The following is a 16,264-nucleotide window of genomic DNA, read 5'->3' as shown; positions in this document are numbered from 1 at the left end:
CTCAACGTCCATCGAGTCAGTGATGCCATCCAGCCATCTCATCCTCTGTCGTCCCCTTCTCCTGCCCCCAATCCCTCCCAGCATCAGAGTCTTTTCCAATGAGTCAACTCTTCACATGAGGTGGCCAAAGTACTGGAGTTTCAGCTTTAGCATCAGTCCTTCCAATGAGCACCCAGGTGATTCTTAGCTTTTTTTTTTTTTTTTGCCATGGGTAACTTTGGCAGTCTGGTGAAGTCAATGTACCCCAACTCAATGTTTTTCAATGCAAAAAATGTAGGAATAAAGGAAACCAATTGAAGTTTTATAATACACAGCAAAATGTTAAAAGGCCTTATTTGTAATACAGTAGTATGTGTGCTCTAGTAATAAAGATACATTTTTAGGTCTGATAACTACTGTAATTTTGATGTAATTTTGTTTTTTCCCATTCAGGGCATGGACACCTTGAATTCTGAGAACCTTTATAGAGATCCATGAACTCAGTTTAAAAACTACTCTCACAGCACAGATTGGGGTTGAACATTCTCTAGTGATAGGATCCTGAACATCCCAATTTCAACTCTTTAAAGGGGAAAACATCTCTTAAAGAGTTTTAGGAAACCCTTTAGAATGAGAATTAAAATGCATATAAATATGCTTAGAATATTTACTGACTCATACAAATCGGATACTCACAGAAGCCAAAACCTTTCTCCCGTTAGATGTACTAAGGTTCAGCCTAATTCACTCCTAGATTCTCCAGGCAAGAATACTGTAGTGGGTTGCCATTTCCTCCAGGGGATCTTCCCAACCCAGGGGTTAAATCCTAATCTTTACTACTGAGCCACCTGGGAAGAAACTTCTAACACTTCTTTCCGTAACTGTTACCATCCCACCCAAACTTGGCATCATTTCCGAACTGGGTAAAGGTAGAATCAGGATTTGTCAGAGCCAAGTCTTGCTTCTAGGATTACTACCATTTACTGATTGATGCACAAAGATTTGCTAAATACTTTTGGATTAAATCAAACATTTATCAAAGGGCTTAAAACAAGGCAAGAAGTATACTTTTGAGGCTAGTAAACGCAGGTTAAACTGCATTCATGCTTGGTCACTAAGTTGTGTTTGACTCTGCAACCTCATGGACTGGGGACCGCCAGGCTCCTCTCTCTCCATGGGGTTTTCCAGGCAAGAATAACTAGAGTGGGCTGCCACTTCTTCCTCCAGGAGATCTTCCTGAGCCAGGGATCCAACCTGAATCTCCTGGTGTCTCAGTGGTAAAAATCCATCTGCCAAGCAGGAGACCCCTAGAGAAGGAGATGGCAACCCACTCCAGTATCCTTACCTGGAGAATCCCATGGACAGAGGAGCCTGGGACAGCGACTAAACAAGTTTTAAGAAGGCTACCTGAAGGTTATAGGGTAGCCTCCGAGAATAAAGATCCATGTCCCAGCTAGTCTGAATAATCTTGATCAAGTGGCTGAATGTTTCCCATTAATTAAATTCTAAACTAAATTGTAATACATTCAGTCTTTTTGCCTCTAGATTAAAAATAGTCACCCCCATGCTCACCTGCACCAGACTTAGCTTTCATAGCTCTCACTCGTACAGCCTCACTTTGACTGGTGAGCACACAGGAAATGTTGATGAAAATAGGTGATGCCATCTGCTGGAGGGATGTGAAGTTGACTACTCTTACGTGGTAGATGGCCAGGCCAGGTGTGAGCGAAGAATGCCTATGGCCAGAGACCATTAGAACTGGGGAGCTGGGGAACACCTTAGAGAAAAGAAAATGGAACTTGTTTGAAAGAAGAAAATCAGTTTTGTGTCAATACATTCCAATCATAAACAATAAGACATCTGGATTTCTAGTTAGCTAGCTGACAAGTCACTTTTTCACACAGACATATTGAAGGGTAGGGGAAGAAAACCATCTGTGTGAGAATAATATAGCCTTCAAAAGCTTTTAGCACTCTAAAACTCTCAGGATAGCATTGGTGGTGTGTGTGTGTGTGATATATACACACACACACACACACATATATATATATGCATTTGTATTATCTTCCAGACAATGCTCATGACAGATTTTGGACTCTGGGAGCCCCCATGGCATTATAAAGTGGACAGATTTTCTGTTTTAGGAATTTCCTGTGGTGAATTTTATCAAGTCGTTCAGTATCTATTCCTTTACCCTGGACTGAGAATGAAAAATCTCATTTTCAAAACCCTGATCTGTTTTGCTTCAGTCCTTAACATACCTCTAGCTTCTCAAGAACTCTATCCACTCCCAGTACTCTTAGCTCCCCGACGTCTTTTTTGTGGCTAAGAACCAATTCTGACTGGTTGATGTAAAAGGCTGGGATGAAAGGAATGAGGATTCTTTGCATTCCATTCTTGCTACGCTCACTGACAAGTGTGGCCCAACCATAGACGGAGGTGTCAGCGGTGCTCAGGACCTGGAGCAGCTCCTCTGACTGGGGTCGAACCTTGATTAGGCAGACATAAACCCCTGAAGAAAAGAGGAAAAACTGAGCAGGAAGGTTCAGAGGCCCTATTTAGTCAATTGGATTAGGATAGGAAGGAAAAATATTGACATGCAAATTCAAAAGGAAATGAACTCAGATTTGAGTATTCACTATTAGCATACTGTTGGCCTCTATGGAGGAGTTTACCAAAGATGAAACAGTCCAAGGGAACCCATAATTGAACTTAAGGTAAGGATGCCATTACTGGTTAGTCAGCATGTCAGGGGATATTAAATAACTTAATACAAGTGGAAATTAAGGGGATATAGGATAAAGGAGTCAGAGATGAGATCAGTAAAGGGTTTGTGGAAGAAAGGCAAGCTTTGAACATGTTTAATCACTTCTGTATCAAACCACCTCTTGATGGCCTTATTTCTGTTAATAATACTGTTTTTCTAGTTACCCATGAACGTTGGTTGTCTTCTGACAACCTTTCTTTCATTCCTATATCCAAATCTTGCTAACTCATCCTTTGAAATATCTCATATCTGACACCTCTATTAGTATTTCTGTTACTCTGGCCTAAACTTGTCAATTCATGCTTGGATCACTGCAATGCAAATTACATTTGCTAGTCTCCTTACCTTCCATTCTTCTTATCCATTTTGTGTACTGCCAGTGTATACTTTAAACTTAGTTTTGAAAACTTTTCCAGGGCTCTGTATTGCCTGGAATGTCCTGTTCTCTTCACATCTACCTCAGTCATGGTCATCCTTCTAGAGGTTACTTTTCCTATAAAACCTGACCCTTAACACCCAGGTTTGATACAAATACTCCTTTCTCTCTGTCATCTAGCATCCCACGTGTATAACTAATCAGCCTGTGTAGTTCTTAGTTCTGTTCAGTTGCTCAGTCGTGTCCAACTCTTTGCGACCCCAAGGACTGCAGCATGCCAGGCTTCCCTGTCCATCACCAACTCCCGGAGCCTACTCAAACTCATGTCCATCATGTCGGTGATGCCATCCAACCATCTCATCCTCTGTTGTTCCCTTCTCCCTCCTTCAATCTTTCCCAGCATCAGGGTCTTTTCCAAAGAGTCAGTTCTTTGCATCAGGTGGCCAAAGTGTTGGAATTTCAGCTTCAGCATCAGTCCTTCCAATGTATATTCAGGACTGATTTCCTTTAAAATTGAACGGATAGATGTCTTTGCAGTCCAAGGGACTTTCAAGAGTCTTCCCCAACACCACAGTTCAAAAGCATCAATTCTTTGGCGCTCAGCTTTCTTTATGGTCCAACTCTCACATCCGTACATGACTACTGGTAAAACCATAGCCTTGACTACACGGACCTTTGTTGGCAAAGTAATGTCTCTGCTTTTTAATATGCTGTCTAGGTTGGTCATAGCTTTTCTTCCAAGGAGCAAGCATCTCTTAATTTCATGGCTGCAGTCACCATATGCAATCATTTTGGAGCCCCCCAAAATAAAGTCTTGACAGGCGAATCCCGTCAGGGGGCCCTCGGGGGCTCAGTCTTCCAGATCAATGGGTAGGGACAGTGGCTGAGAGTGTGAGGAAGTCGTTCCTTTTCTGAGTTGCCCTCTTCCAGGCTTGGTCCAGTTGTCATCATGGCCCATGGAAATCAACGAGAACTTCCCCACCAGAAAACATGAAGAAATCTCAGGAAATTAGTAAGGGAAAAAGAAAAGAGAATAGCCTGACTACCTCTCAGAAGTAGAGGGACTCTGAGATCATGCAACAAAAGCAGAAGGCAGCTAATGAGATGAAGTCTATGCAAACAAGAGAGCAATGATGAATATTTGGAAAACCTGGGTGCTACTGCTAACTAAGTGTATCATAAGCTCTATGATCAAGATTTCGTAGAGTGAACAGGCAGTACATATGTTATATCCTTATGAAACTATTTTAAACTTGTCCTTTCAACCTGATGTACTGTGATGTTTCAGAGCCATTCTTCAAAGAATAAAACACTAACCATGCAAAATAAATAAAGTCTCTCACTGTTTCCATTGTTCCTCCATCTATTTGCCATGAAGTGATGGGACCAGATGCTATGATCTTAGTTTTCTGAATGTTGAGTTTTCAGCTAACTTTTCCACTCTCCTCTTTCACTTTCATCAAGAGGCTCTTTAGTTCTTCTTCGCTTTCTGCCATAAGGGTGGTGTCATCTGCATGTCTGAGGTTACTGATATTTCTCCCAGCAATCTTGATTCCAGTTTGTGTTTTATCCAGCCTGGCATTTTGTATGATGTACTTTGCATATAAGTTAAATAAGCAGGGTGACAATATATAGCCTTGATGTACTCCTTTCCCAATTTGGAACCAGTCTCTTGTTCTAACTGTTGCTTCTTGACCTGCATACAGATTTCTCAGGAGGCAGATCAGGTGGTCTGGTATTCCCATCTCTTGAAAAATTTTCCACAGTTTGTTGTGATCCACACAGTCAAAGGCTTTGGTGTAGTCGATAAAGCAAAAGTAGATGTTTTTCTGGAACTTTCTTGCTTTTTCGATGATCCAATAGATGTTGGCAATTTGATCTCTGGTTCCTCTGCCTTTTCTAAATCCAGCTTGAACACCTGGAAGTTCATGGTTCACGTACTGTTGAAGCCTGGCTTGGAAAATTTTGAGCATTACTTTGCTAGCATGTGAGATGAGTGCAATTGTGTGGTAGTTAGAACATTCTTTGGCATTGCCTTTCTTTGGGATTGGAATGAAAACTGACCTGTTCCAGCATTGGCCACTGCTGAGTTTTCCAGATTTGCTGGTTTACTGAGTGCAGCACTTTAACAGCATCATCTTTTAGGATTTGAAATAGCTCAACTGGAATTCCATCACCTCCACTAGCTTTGTTTGTAGTGATGCTTCCTAAGGCCCACTTGGCTTCATATTCCAGGATGTCTGGCTCTAGGTGAGTGACCACACCGTTCTGATTTTCTGGGTCATGAAGATCTTTTTTGTATAGTTCTGTGTATTCATGCCACCTCTTCTTAATATCTTCTGCTTCTGTTAGGTCCATACCATTTCTGTCCTTTATTGTGCTCATCTTTGCATGAAATGTTCCCTTGGCATCTCTAATTTTCTTGAAGAGATCTCTAGTCTTTCCCATTCTATTGTTTCCTCTATTTCTTTGCACTGATCACCAAGGAAGGCTTTCTTATCTCTCCTTGCTATTCTTTGGAACTCTGCATTCAAATGGGTATATCTTTCCTTTCCTCCTTTGCCTTTAGCTTCTCTTCTTTTCTCAGCTATTTGTAAGGCCTAGTCAGACAACCATTTTGCCTTTTTCCATTTCTTTTTCTTGGGGATGGTGTTGATTACTGCCTCCTGTACAATGTCACGAACCTCTGCCCATAGTTCTTCAGGCACTCTATCTATCAGATCTAATCCTTGAATCTATTTGTCACTTCCATTGTATAATCATAACGGATTTGCTTTAGGTCATACCTGAATGGTCTAGTGGTTTTCCCTACTTTCTTCAATTTAAGTCTGAATTTGGCAATAAGGAGTTCATGATCTGAGCCACAGTCAGCTCCTGGTCTTGTTTTTGCTGACTGTATAGAGCTTCTCCATCTTTAGCTGCAAAGAATATAATCAATCTGATTTCGGTGTTAACCATCTGGTGATGTCCATGTGTAGAGTTTTCTCTTGTGTTGTTGGAAGAGGGCGTTTGCTATGACCAGTGGGTTCTCTTGGCAAAACTCTGTTAGCCTTTGACCTGCTTCATTTTGTACTCCAAGGCCAATTTGCCTGTTATTCCAGGTAGCTCTTGACTTCCTACTTTTGCATTCCAGTCCCCTATAATGAAGAGAACATCTTTTTTGGGTGTTAGTTCTAGAAGGTCTTGTAGGTCTTCATAGAACCATTCAACTTCAGCTTCTTCATCATTACTGGTTGGGGCAGAGACTTGGATTAGTGTGATATTAAATGGTTTGCCTTGGAAACAAACAGATCATTCTGTCATTTTTGAGATTGAGATTGTTGTTCTAGTAAGATTTAAAAGCCTTGTCTTGCTCCTCTATCTCCAGTGCCCATCCTGGTACCAGGCATTCTATTTGGTGTTCAACAGTTTACTGGAATTAACCTTCCTTCAGTGGTTTCTCATTACCACTCAAACTGTCTGACCTTGGAGTAAAAGCTCTCCCATGATATAGCACTACCTACTTATATTTGGCATGGACTGTCTTATTTTAGATCAGTTGATTTATTTAATGTCCTCCCAAAGTCATGCCTATTTTTTCTTTCCACTTGTTAATGCTGTTCTGCTCATAATATCCTTCAGTTCAACAGCATTCAAACATTGTGCTACTAGTTGGGAACAAAAGATGTATGAGACATAATCCAAGCCCTCACAAAGATAACAGGCTAACAAAGGAGAAAGTAGTAAGTTATAATAGTAAAGCATAGTATATTATAGATACATGTTAAAACTTTGTTGAATGGATAGAACAAAAATGCTGAGTGAGAAAAATGCCATAGTTACACAGTAGATAAAACTAGAAGGCAGAAATGTAAACCAATAAAGTGACATTTGTACAAATATGAAAACAAGGGGGAAACCAGATTCAACTGGTGGAACTCACCTTTTTCCATGCTGAAATCTGAATGGATATGAAAGACCTTACTTGCTGGAATGTCTAGTAAAGTATTACTGAACTGTACATGGCACAGCATAAGGGTCTCTGGAAGAAGTGTTGTAATGGCCAAAGCCTGATTTGGGGTGCAGGATCCTAGAGACCAGAAAAGAGGTAAATAGCTTTGTCACTAAGAGGAATTTGTAAAAGGGGAAACATATATATTATATATAGAGGAAGTTTGGAATTTAAAAAATAAGAAAGAAGGGTCAGCTCTGTTTTAATTGCTACAGCTGTCTATTTGCCAGCTCTGTTGGGTCTTACCACAATCAAGGTGAAAGGAGAGTGTAAGACTCTTGTGTCTGCTAGTCTGTGACTATAATGGGGTTTACATTATTAATAATATCACTGGTGTTCTCTTTCAGAAGTTTTTGGAATTCATTAATGGAAATAAGATTACAGAGAGATTGGGCAGTTATTAGAAATAAAATGCTACACTTGGGAGGTAGCTTTTATATCTAGGAAGATTTGTTTTCCATAAATGATTGTAGTATGCGTCAAGTCAAAGATCTCCAGAACTTCATTACAAGTGGTGCCTTAAACAGGAGCCACGCAGCTGGCAAGAAATCGACTGGCACCAAGGTTGGGTCAGCTGCAATTTTAAATTAACTAGAAACCCGTGTCTTGGTAACAAGATTTTCCCTTGCACAGTTTCTTAATGGTCTCGGTTTGCTAAAGCTCTTTCTCAATTGTCAGCAGTCCAGTGATCATTCTCATCTTTTGGAGACTATCAGCAATATCAAAGGAACTGTTACATGAAGTTTCATAAGTTGTGGTTTTAGAAAGATTCTGCAAGGAAAAAAAATGCAATCTCTTTGTAAAATTTAATAAGGTAGATAACAATGAGATAATATGTTATGAAGAAACAGTTAATACTTTATAAAAGAACCTGAAGAATTTTAAAGATCAAATACTCTTATTTATACATACATATTTAGATTGTATTTATAAGATTAAGTATCTACTGTGAAAAGAAAATATATTAAATGCTTAAAAACTGAAGGACAGAACGGGCAATTAGAGGGACTTCACTGGTGGTCCAGTGGCTACGACTCTGTACTCTGAATGCAGGGGGCCCAGGTTCCATCCCTGGTCAGGGAACTAGATCCCACATGCTGCAACTAAGACACAACACAGCCAAGTAAATAAATAAATATATATTTTTAAAGGTCAATAGAGGACTCTGTGGGAGAGGGAGAGGGTGGGAAGATTTGGGAGAATGGCATTGAAACATGTAAAATATCATGTATGAAACGAGATGCCAGTCCAGGTTCGATGCACAATACTGGATGCTTGGGGCTAGAGCACTGGGACGACCCAGAGGGATGGTATGGGGAGGGAGGAGGGAGGAGGGTTCAGGATGGGGAACACATGTATACCTGTGGCGGATTCATTTTGATATTTGGCAAAACTAATACAATTATGTAAAGTTTAAAAATAAAATAAAATTAAAAAAAAATAAAGGTCAATAGAGTTTAAATCATAAGGTTTATAGACCATTATATTCTGTTCTATTTTGAACTTCTCTGGTTGGTTTTGCATGTTTTCTCACCCCCCACTATCCCTCCATCCACCCCCACCCTCCAAATCTGGAATCTGTTCTATAGAAACAAAAAGATGAATGAAAGGATGTACATGGACTTCGGAGTGAAACATATCTACTACTCTTGCCACTAACTGGTTTGTTACCTTGTACAAATTACTTGCTCTTAGTAGTCTCATCTTTTTTTTTTTGCCCTGACCAGGGATTGAACCCAGGCCCTCAGCAGTGAGAGCACTGGGCCGCCAAGGAATTCCCAGTACTCTCATCTTTAAAAAAAATTTTATTGGAGTATAGCTGCTTTACAATGTTGTGTTAGTTTCTGCTATACAGCAAAGTGAATCAGCTATATGTATACACACATATATTCCCTCTTTTCTGGATTTCGTTCCCATTTAGATCACCACAGAGCACTGAGTAGAGTTCTCTGTATAGTCAGTTTTCATCAGTTATCTCTTTTATACATAGTAGTATATATATGTCAATCCCAATCTCCCAATCCATTCTCCGCCCCAGTATCCTCATCTTTAAAATGATAATTACTACATGATGAGATTGTTAAATGAGATAAAAGGTATAAAAATTCCTAACATAGTATTTGGAATCTATTGGGAGCTTCTTATATTTTAGTTATCTTTCCTCCTCCCCCCATCTTAAAAAATAATTTTACTTATTTGTTTTTGGCGGTGCTAGTCTTGTCTTTGCTGCCACATGGTCTTTTCTCCAGTTGCAGCAAGTGGGGCCTACTCTCTAGTTGTGGTGCTCAGGGGCTTCTCTTATTACAGAGCACTGGCTCTAGGGCATGCGGGCTTCAGTAGTTGCGGTGCATGGCTCAGGAGTTGCAGTTCCTGGGCTCTAGAGCACAGACTCAATGGTTATGGCACATGGGCTTAGTTGCTCCTTGGCATGTGGGGTCTTCCTGGACCAGGGATCAAACCTGTGGCTCCTACACTGGCACGTGGATTTTTCACCACTGAGCCACCAGGGAAGCCCTCCTCCCCTATTTTTTGACAGTAAATTATGGCGCAATACAAAACGAAAAAAGAAAAACACAAGGCAAATTTGCTGAGCAAATAACATTTCACGTAATTATCTAGTCCAACAATTCTCAAATCTGGAGAAGCTTTAAAAGAATTGTATCTTATGCTTTATCCCAAACTTACTAAATCTCTGGATGGAGCCTAAGAATTTGTATTTTTAAAAGATTTCTTTGGGTAACCTTGAAAATCATCCATGTTTGGAAATTCTTGGTCTAGGCTACCTCCTGTTCTCTGGCAGGGTTACAAGCAGAAAGACAGTAGTGACTAGGTTGAGCCTATTTTAAAACCTTAATCCAGTCATAATTCTGAGATCTCACAGCTCTTAAAGATTCTGTTGTAAAAGTAGAATCAATTTTGAAACGAAAGAAAACTTGGATTGCTAATCCAAAGAGGTGAATTAATTGACAGAGGACAGGAAAGGTGGGAATAATCACCCAGAACTATAAAGAGATTCTTGACCTTTAAGATTGATACCATTTCTGCCAGCAGTGATGAACAGCTTGAACACAGCTGAATTGGGGGTATTGGTGAGGTAAGTCTTGAGGTCATAACTGAGTGTTAATCTTGATGATGCATTGACCACCACCTGTTAGCAAACCAAAGGAAAATTAGAACCTAGGTTCTTAGAGAATCTGGTTCCCTTCCTCTCCAACCCTCATAATTTGTTTAGCTAAAAGCATCTGTTTCACATAAGAGCAAATTGCCCTTCTAGTGATCATGTATTTTGAAAACCATAAAATCTGTTTACTTTTGAGAAGAAAATAACATTTTTTTCTAAAAGGAGATCTTTGTCCCTTATTCCTTCTGACATATCTTCCCTGTGTATGATTCCCTATTAATCAATTTTTCCTACTCCCATGTCAAGTTTTCCTTCTCTACTAAATCAGTCCTAAGCCATTTTCCCCCCATTTTAAAAGCGATCAGTGAAACAAACTCTTGACTCCAACTCCTTGAACAGGACTATCTCTAAGTTCTCTTTTTCAATTCTCCAGTCAAACTTCCAGTCCCTTTATTCCACTGAAGCAACTCATCAAAGTCACCAGCCTCCATATTGCAAAAAAAGCGGTCATCTCTCAGTCCTCACACTTGACCCAGCAGTAGCTTTCACATGGTTGACCATTCTTCCTCCTTGAAATACCTTCTTCACTTGGCTTCCTGGACACCAGTATTCCCACTCCCTCCACTTCCCCAGTCATTTTATAAATCTTATAAATTCCTATAAATCTCCCTTTTTGGTTCTTATTCTTCTTTCAGGGGTCTTTTTTTTTTTTGGATGTGGACCAATTTTTAAAAGTCTTTATTGTATGTGTTACAATATTGCTTCCGTTTCATGTTTTGGTCCTTTTTGTTTGTTTGTTTTATGGCTACTAGGCCTGTGGGATCTTAGATCCCCTACCAGGGATCGAACTCAAAACCCCTGCATTAGAAGGTGAAGTCTTAACCACTAGACCACCAGGGAAGTCCCCTTTCAGGGGTCTTAATACTGGTGTTTCCAGAACTTAGCTCCTGGACCTCTTCTCTATTTACACTCACTCTCTTGGTGATCTTTTGGCGTTAAATATCTCTATGCCAATAATTTCCAGACTTTTATATCTAGCTACCTCAACACAGCCAACTGACATTCTAACAGACGTCCAACTTTATGTGTCCAAAAACTGATCTTTTCTCCAAAACTGTTCTACCTACAGTCTTAACCATTTCAGTTGATGACAATTCTGTCCTGTCCTTTTAGTATTTCAATAGAAAAACCTTAAGTCATTCTTGATTCTTTTGAACTTTACATATAATCTGTCAGGAAACTTTATCAACTATACCTATAAAATCTATTTAGAATCTGATCAACTTTTCACCACCTCCTCAATTGTCACTCTGATCTACCATCATATCTCAGCTGGGAACTGCAATAACTGGTCTCTCAGCTTCTACTCCTGTCCCTACAGTCTAGTACCAATCAGTAGCCACAGTGGTATTTTACATTATAAATCAGACTAGTCATTCCTTTGTTTAAGAACCTTAATCTATGCTTAAATTATCTATGTTTCAATAAAGTCTGTTGTCTGGTTTTGTATCTGATATATGAGTATATTTCTTTTAATAGGATGTGCTTCCTATATATATTCCCGTATGTGGAAATAGTTACTTTAGACTCTTGTGGAATCTCAGTTTTCCAACCAGAGCTGGAACCTGCTCCATGGCAGTGAAAGCCTGGAATTCTAACCACTAGGCCACCAAGGAACGCCCATGGGCTCGTCTCATATCATTAAGTTTACCTCTCGATATGTTTTCACTAGTCCTGGGATGTCATGAAAAATAGTTGCTGTTCCTGGACTCCTGGCCACTCCTACCCCAGTGACAATGTCTGTTTGTAGAATATTGTCAGCAGAAATCATCCATATTCCGGGTTCACCTAGGAAAAGACAAGAGAAAGCAGTTGACTGCAATCTTTGATATAATTTGATGGTCACGCTCACCTTACTCAGAATCCAAGTCAGTAGACCATTTAAGCATACATATATCCCTTCCCAGGAGGAGCACCCAGCTGTGAGGATAACTTTGTTCTCTTTTTCATTTTTAGCTGTGCTACGTGGTATGTGGGGATATTAGTTCCTGGACCAGGGATTGAACCTGTGCCCCTGGCAATGGAAGCACAGAGTCTTAACCACCGGACTATCAGGGAAGTCCCTAACTTTGTTTTCCTAACGTTTGGTTCCCCTTCATGCCAGCAAAACAAAATAGGAACTGCTAAACTTAGAATCACAAAAGCTATTTGGAGAATATAACTGTTCTCCTTAGGAAAAAGAAAAACATCTTTTACACATAGGAATAGCACTCCATCTCACATGCTAGTAAAGTGAAGTGAAGTGAAGTCGCTCTGTCGTGTCCAACTCTTTGCGACTCCATGGACCATAGCCTACCAGGCTCTTCTGTCCATGGGATTTTCCAGGCAAGAGTACTGGAGTGGGGTGCCATTTCCTTCTCCAGGGGATCTTCCCAACCCAGGGATCGAACCCAGGTCTCCCGCATTGGAGGCAGACGCTTAACCATCTGAGCCACCAGGGAAGTTTTTACACACTGGTAAAGTAATGCTCAATATTCTCCAAGCCAGGCTTCAGCAATATGTGAACCGTGAAATTCCAGATGTTCAAGCTGGTTTTAGAAAAGGCAGAGGAACCAGAGATCAAATTGCCAACATCCGCTGGATCATCGAAAAAGCAAGAGAATTCCAGAAAAACATCTATTTCTGCTTTATTGACTATGCCAAAGCCTTTGACTGTGTGGATCACAATAACTGTGGAAAATTCTGAAAGAGATGGGAATACCAGACCACCTGACCTGACTCTTAAGAAACCTACATGCAGGTCAGGAAGCAACAGTTAGAACTGGACATGGAACAACAGACTGGTTCCAAATAGGAAAAGGAGTACATCAAAGCTGTATATTGTCACCCTGCTTATTTAACTTATATGCAGAGTACATCATGAGAAATGCTGGGCTGGAAGAAGCACAAGCTGGAATCAAGATTGCCGGGAGAAATATCAATAACCTCAGATAAGCAGATGACATCACCCTTATGGCAGAAAGTGAAGAGGAACTCAACAGCCTCTTGATGAAAGTGAAAGAGGAGAGTGAAAAAGTTGGCTGAAAACTCAACATTCAGAAAACTAAGATCATGGCATCCAGTCCCATCACTTCATGGCAGATAGATGGGCAAACAAAAACAGATTTTATTTTGGGGGGCTCAAAAATCACTGCAGATGGTGACTGCAGCCACGAAATTAAAAGACACTTACTCCTTGGAAGGAAAGTTAAGACCAACCTAGACAGCATATTCAAAAGCAGAGACATTACTTTGCCAACAAAGGTCCGTCTAGTTAAAGCTATGGTTTTTCCAGTGGTCATGTATGGATGTGAGAGTTGGACTATGAAGAAAGCTGAGCGATGAAGAATTGATGCTGAGCTGTTGTGTTGGAAAAGACTCTTGAGAGTCCCTTGGACTGCAAGGAGATCCAACCAGTCCATCCTAAAGGAGACTAGTCCTAGCTGTTCATTGGAAGGACTGATGCTGAAGCTGAAACTCCAATACTTTGGCCACCTCATGCAAAGAGTTGACTCATTGGAAAAGACCCTGGTTCTGGGAGGGATTGGGGCAGGAGGAGAAGGGGACGACAGAGGATGAGATGGCTGGATGGCATCACCGACTCGATGGATGTGAGTTTGGGTAAACTCCGAGAATTGGTGATGGACAGGGAGGCCTGGCATGCTGGGATTCATGGGGTTGCAAAGAGTGGGACATGACTGAACAACTGAACTGAACTGAACTGAAACTTTGTATAGACCCTGCTACAATGAATCTGCTTTAACCTACTGATTGATATCAGCAAGAAGACTGCAAGCAAGGATCAGCTGGCAGAAGAGAGGATTAGTTTACTTTGGCTTAAGTCCCAAGGTGCTAGAGAAATGTCAAATATTAGATTGGATTACTGATCCTCGAATGTGGCCCTTCTGCTTCCTCATCTAAAGTGGTACTGACTTGAGATGACCAAAATTCCAGAGTGGATGACAAGAGTGACCATCGTGACAGAACCTAGGAAAAGGAAGTATAAAAGCCTCTGTTTCATCGACAAAAGATTAATAGTCATGGTATAGTAAGCGGTTAGCTCACTGACCCTGGATTACATGTTAATAAGTAGTGGTTGTTTACAAGTCAGTTGTCAGGATTGGAGGATTTGACTCAGGCTGAATAGAGTTCCCTCTGTATCAAGTCCAAAATATATGGTTAATGTTAAAGTCAGGTTCAATGTTACATCACTTTACCCAAATAACATGTATCCATAATTCCCCAAAGAGGATGCAAAACCCAAACCACATACCACCCCAGCCAGCCTTACTTGGATGGATTATTTGATTGCATACAACCAGTCAATGTATACCATTTTGGGATATGCTACCTGTGACCCTAAAGATATAACACATTTCCAAAGCCAAGACTGATTTTCTGTAACTCAATAGTACTTCTTAGAACAGAAATACTTTGCTGATCATGAGTATACTGTGGCCCAGTGCAAGGCCAAACCTTCTTTCAGTGATGGTATACATGGAAGTTAGGCCACTAAAGTTGCCTCACAAAACAGTGTACACACAATTGGTTCTTAGAACTAAAGCCTTATTGTCTTTTCCTTCCTTTCATCTCAACCTTTATTGATGTTCAACTTTGCAGTTATCTTCCTTTAGAAGCTAGGAGTGGAGGAGAAGGCATGGTACACTGCACTGCCTACATGTTCAATAGACTTTTGATAAATATTACTGGCTGACTTCTAGTCAGCTGGCTATGGAGAGAAATGGGCACTAAACTAAGAATTATCAATTTAACATGAAAAATAATAAAATACACTAAAGTATTTTCTTTCTCAGAGAGAAATCCTCTAAGGGATGAGTTGCTTTCTAATCCTGTCAGTTGTGAGGTTGAGAAAGTGAAAGTATCCAAACCATTCTGGTTGAGGAGGTAAGTATGGAAGCAGATGACATCTCCGACAAAGGTAAGCTTGGTGTCTGGCTCGATGGCATGCTCTACAGAAACAGGGATATAATCGGCCATGCCTGGATGTCTCCGGTCCCAGAGCCCCACAAGTGTCACCCCTCTGTTCACAGCCTGGGCCATGTAAGTGTAGTTCCTATTCCCTGGTCCAATGAGCAGCAGGTCATCTCTGAAAGTAGACATGAAAGGTAGGAATCTCTGAAAAGAGTCAACAGATCTGGAGCCAGACCCTATCACAACATTTTATATTCAATAGCTCAAAAGAATTCAGATGGAATTCTACAGTGGAGAGTAAACAACTAGGGCCAGGGATCAGGTCTATTACATTTATATACATGGTGCCCAGCTAGGCTATTTTTCTTAAAAAAATTTTTTTTCCAGTTTGGCTTTTTGATAATACTCCAGTTGGCTCCTTATAGGAGTTTTATATGAACTAGGACTTGTCAAATTCAAATATTAAAAATCTTCTTCATTGAATAATTAATTCTGGTCTTTCCCTCATTTTTTAAAAAAGCAGATAGTTTTTTGTTGTTGCTTTTTTGGTCATACCACCATGTGTGTGACTTTAGTTCTTCAACCAGGGATTGAACCCAGGCCCATAGAAGTGAAAGCATGGAGTCCTAACACTGAACCTCCAGGGAAATCCCAATATTAAAGTCAACTGTCCCTCCCTATCTTAATGAAAGAAAGATCAGATTCCAAGTGCATAACATGAGAGGAATTTACTAGCACTGCTTATACCAGGCTAATCTACAAGATTTCTGCCATAGCGATAACACCATTCCTTTGCCTTCCATACCTGTTTAAAGCCAGATAAAGCTGGGTATTGTGTGTGTGGAATTTCTCTCCAATGCTATTGTAAAACTGAACAATGAAGGTAAGAGACATGCCCAAGGGAAAGGCTGATAGGGTCCTTCCTTGAGCCGTGTATAGCTTGGGGTGGCTGCTCATTCGCAGGTATGTCACTGGTGCTACCTGTGGGAGACAAAACCTATTGGTACAGAGCAGAATGCACTGGAGGGGACCTATGACCATATTCTGAGACTTACAATC

At 40.5% G+C, this 16,264-nt stretch overlaps 1 protein-coding gene and 1 pseudogene across 1 annotated transcript in view; one reads left to right on the top strand and one right to left on the bottom strand.

Annotated features, from left to right (window-relative positions):
• Positions 1-16,264, bottom strand: part of NUP210L (nucleoporin 210 like) — a 99,676-nt gene that overhangs the window by 2,303 nt on the left and 81,109 nt on the right. Inside the window, exons 31-37 of the mRNA XM_027532137.1 lie at positions 16,011-16,186; positions 15,163-15,380; positions 11,946-12,082; positions 10,135-10,261; positions 7,045-7,191; positions 2,241-2,491; positions 1,552-1,756 (exon numbers count right to left, since the gene is read on the bottom strand). Coding sequence (XP_027387938.1) covers positions 1,552-1,756; positions 2,241-2,491; positions 7,045-7,191; positions 10,135-10,261; positions 11,946-12,082; positions 15,163-15,380; positions 16,011-16,186 — 1,261 coding nt within the window. The remainder of the gene's footprint in view (positions 1-1,551; positions 1,757-2,240; positions 2,492-7,044; positions 7,192-10,134; positions 10,262-11,945; positions 12,083-15,162; positions 15,381-16,010; positions 16,187-16,264) is intronic.
• Positions 3,874-4,342, top strand: LOC113886418 (annotated as a pseudogene).

The sequence above is a fragment of the Bos indicus x Bos taurus genome, chromosome 3 (genome assembly GCF_003369695.1).
Source record: "Bos indicus x Bos taurus breed Angus x Brahman F1 hybrid chromosome 3, Bos_hybrid_MaternalHap_v2.0, whole genome shotgun sequence".
NCBI lineage: Eukaryota > Metazoa > Chordata > Mammalia > Artiodactyla > Bovidae > Bos > Bos indicus x Bos taurus.
The sequence above is the reverse complement of the archived record's forward strand: the minus strand, read 5'-3'. Positions and strand labels throughout refer to the sequence as shown.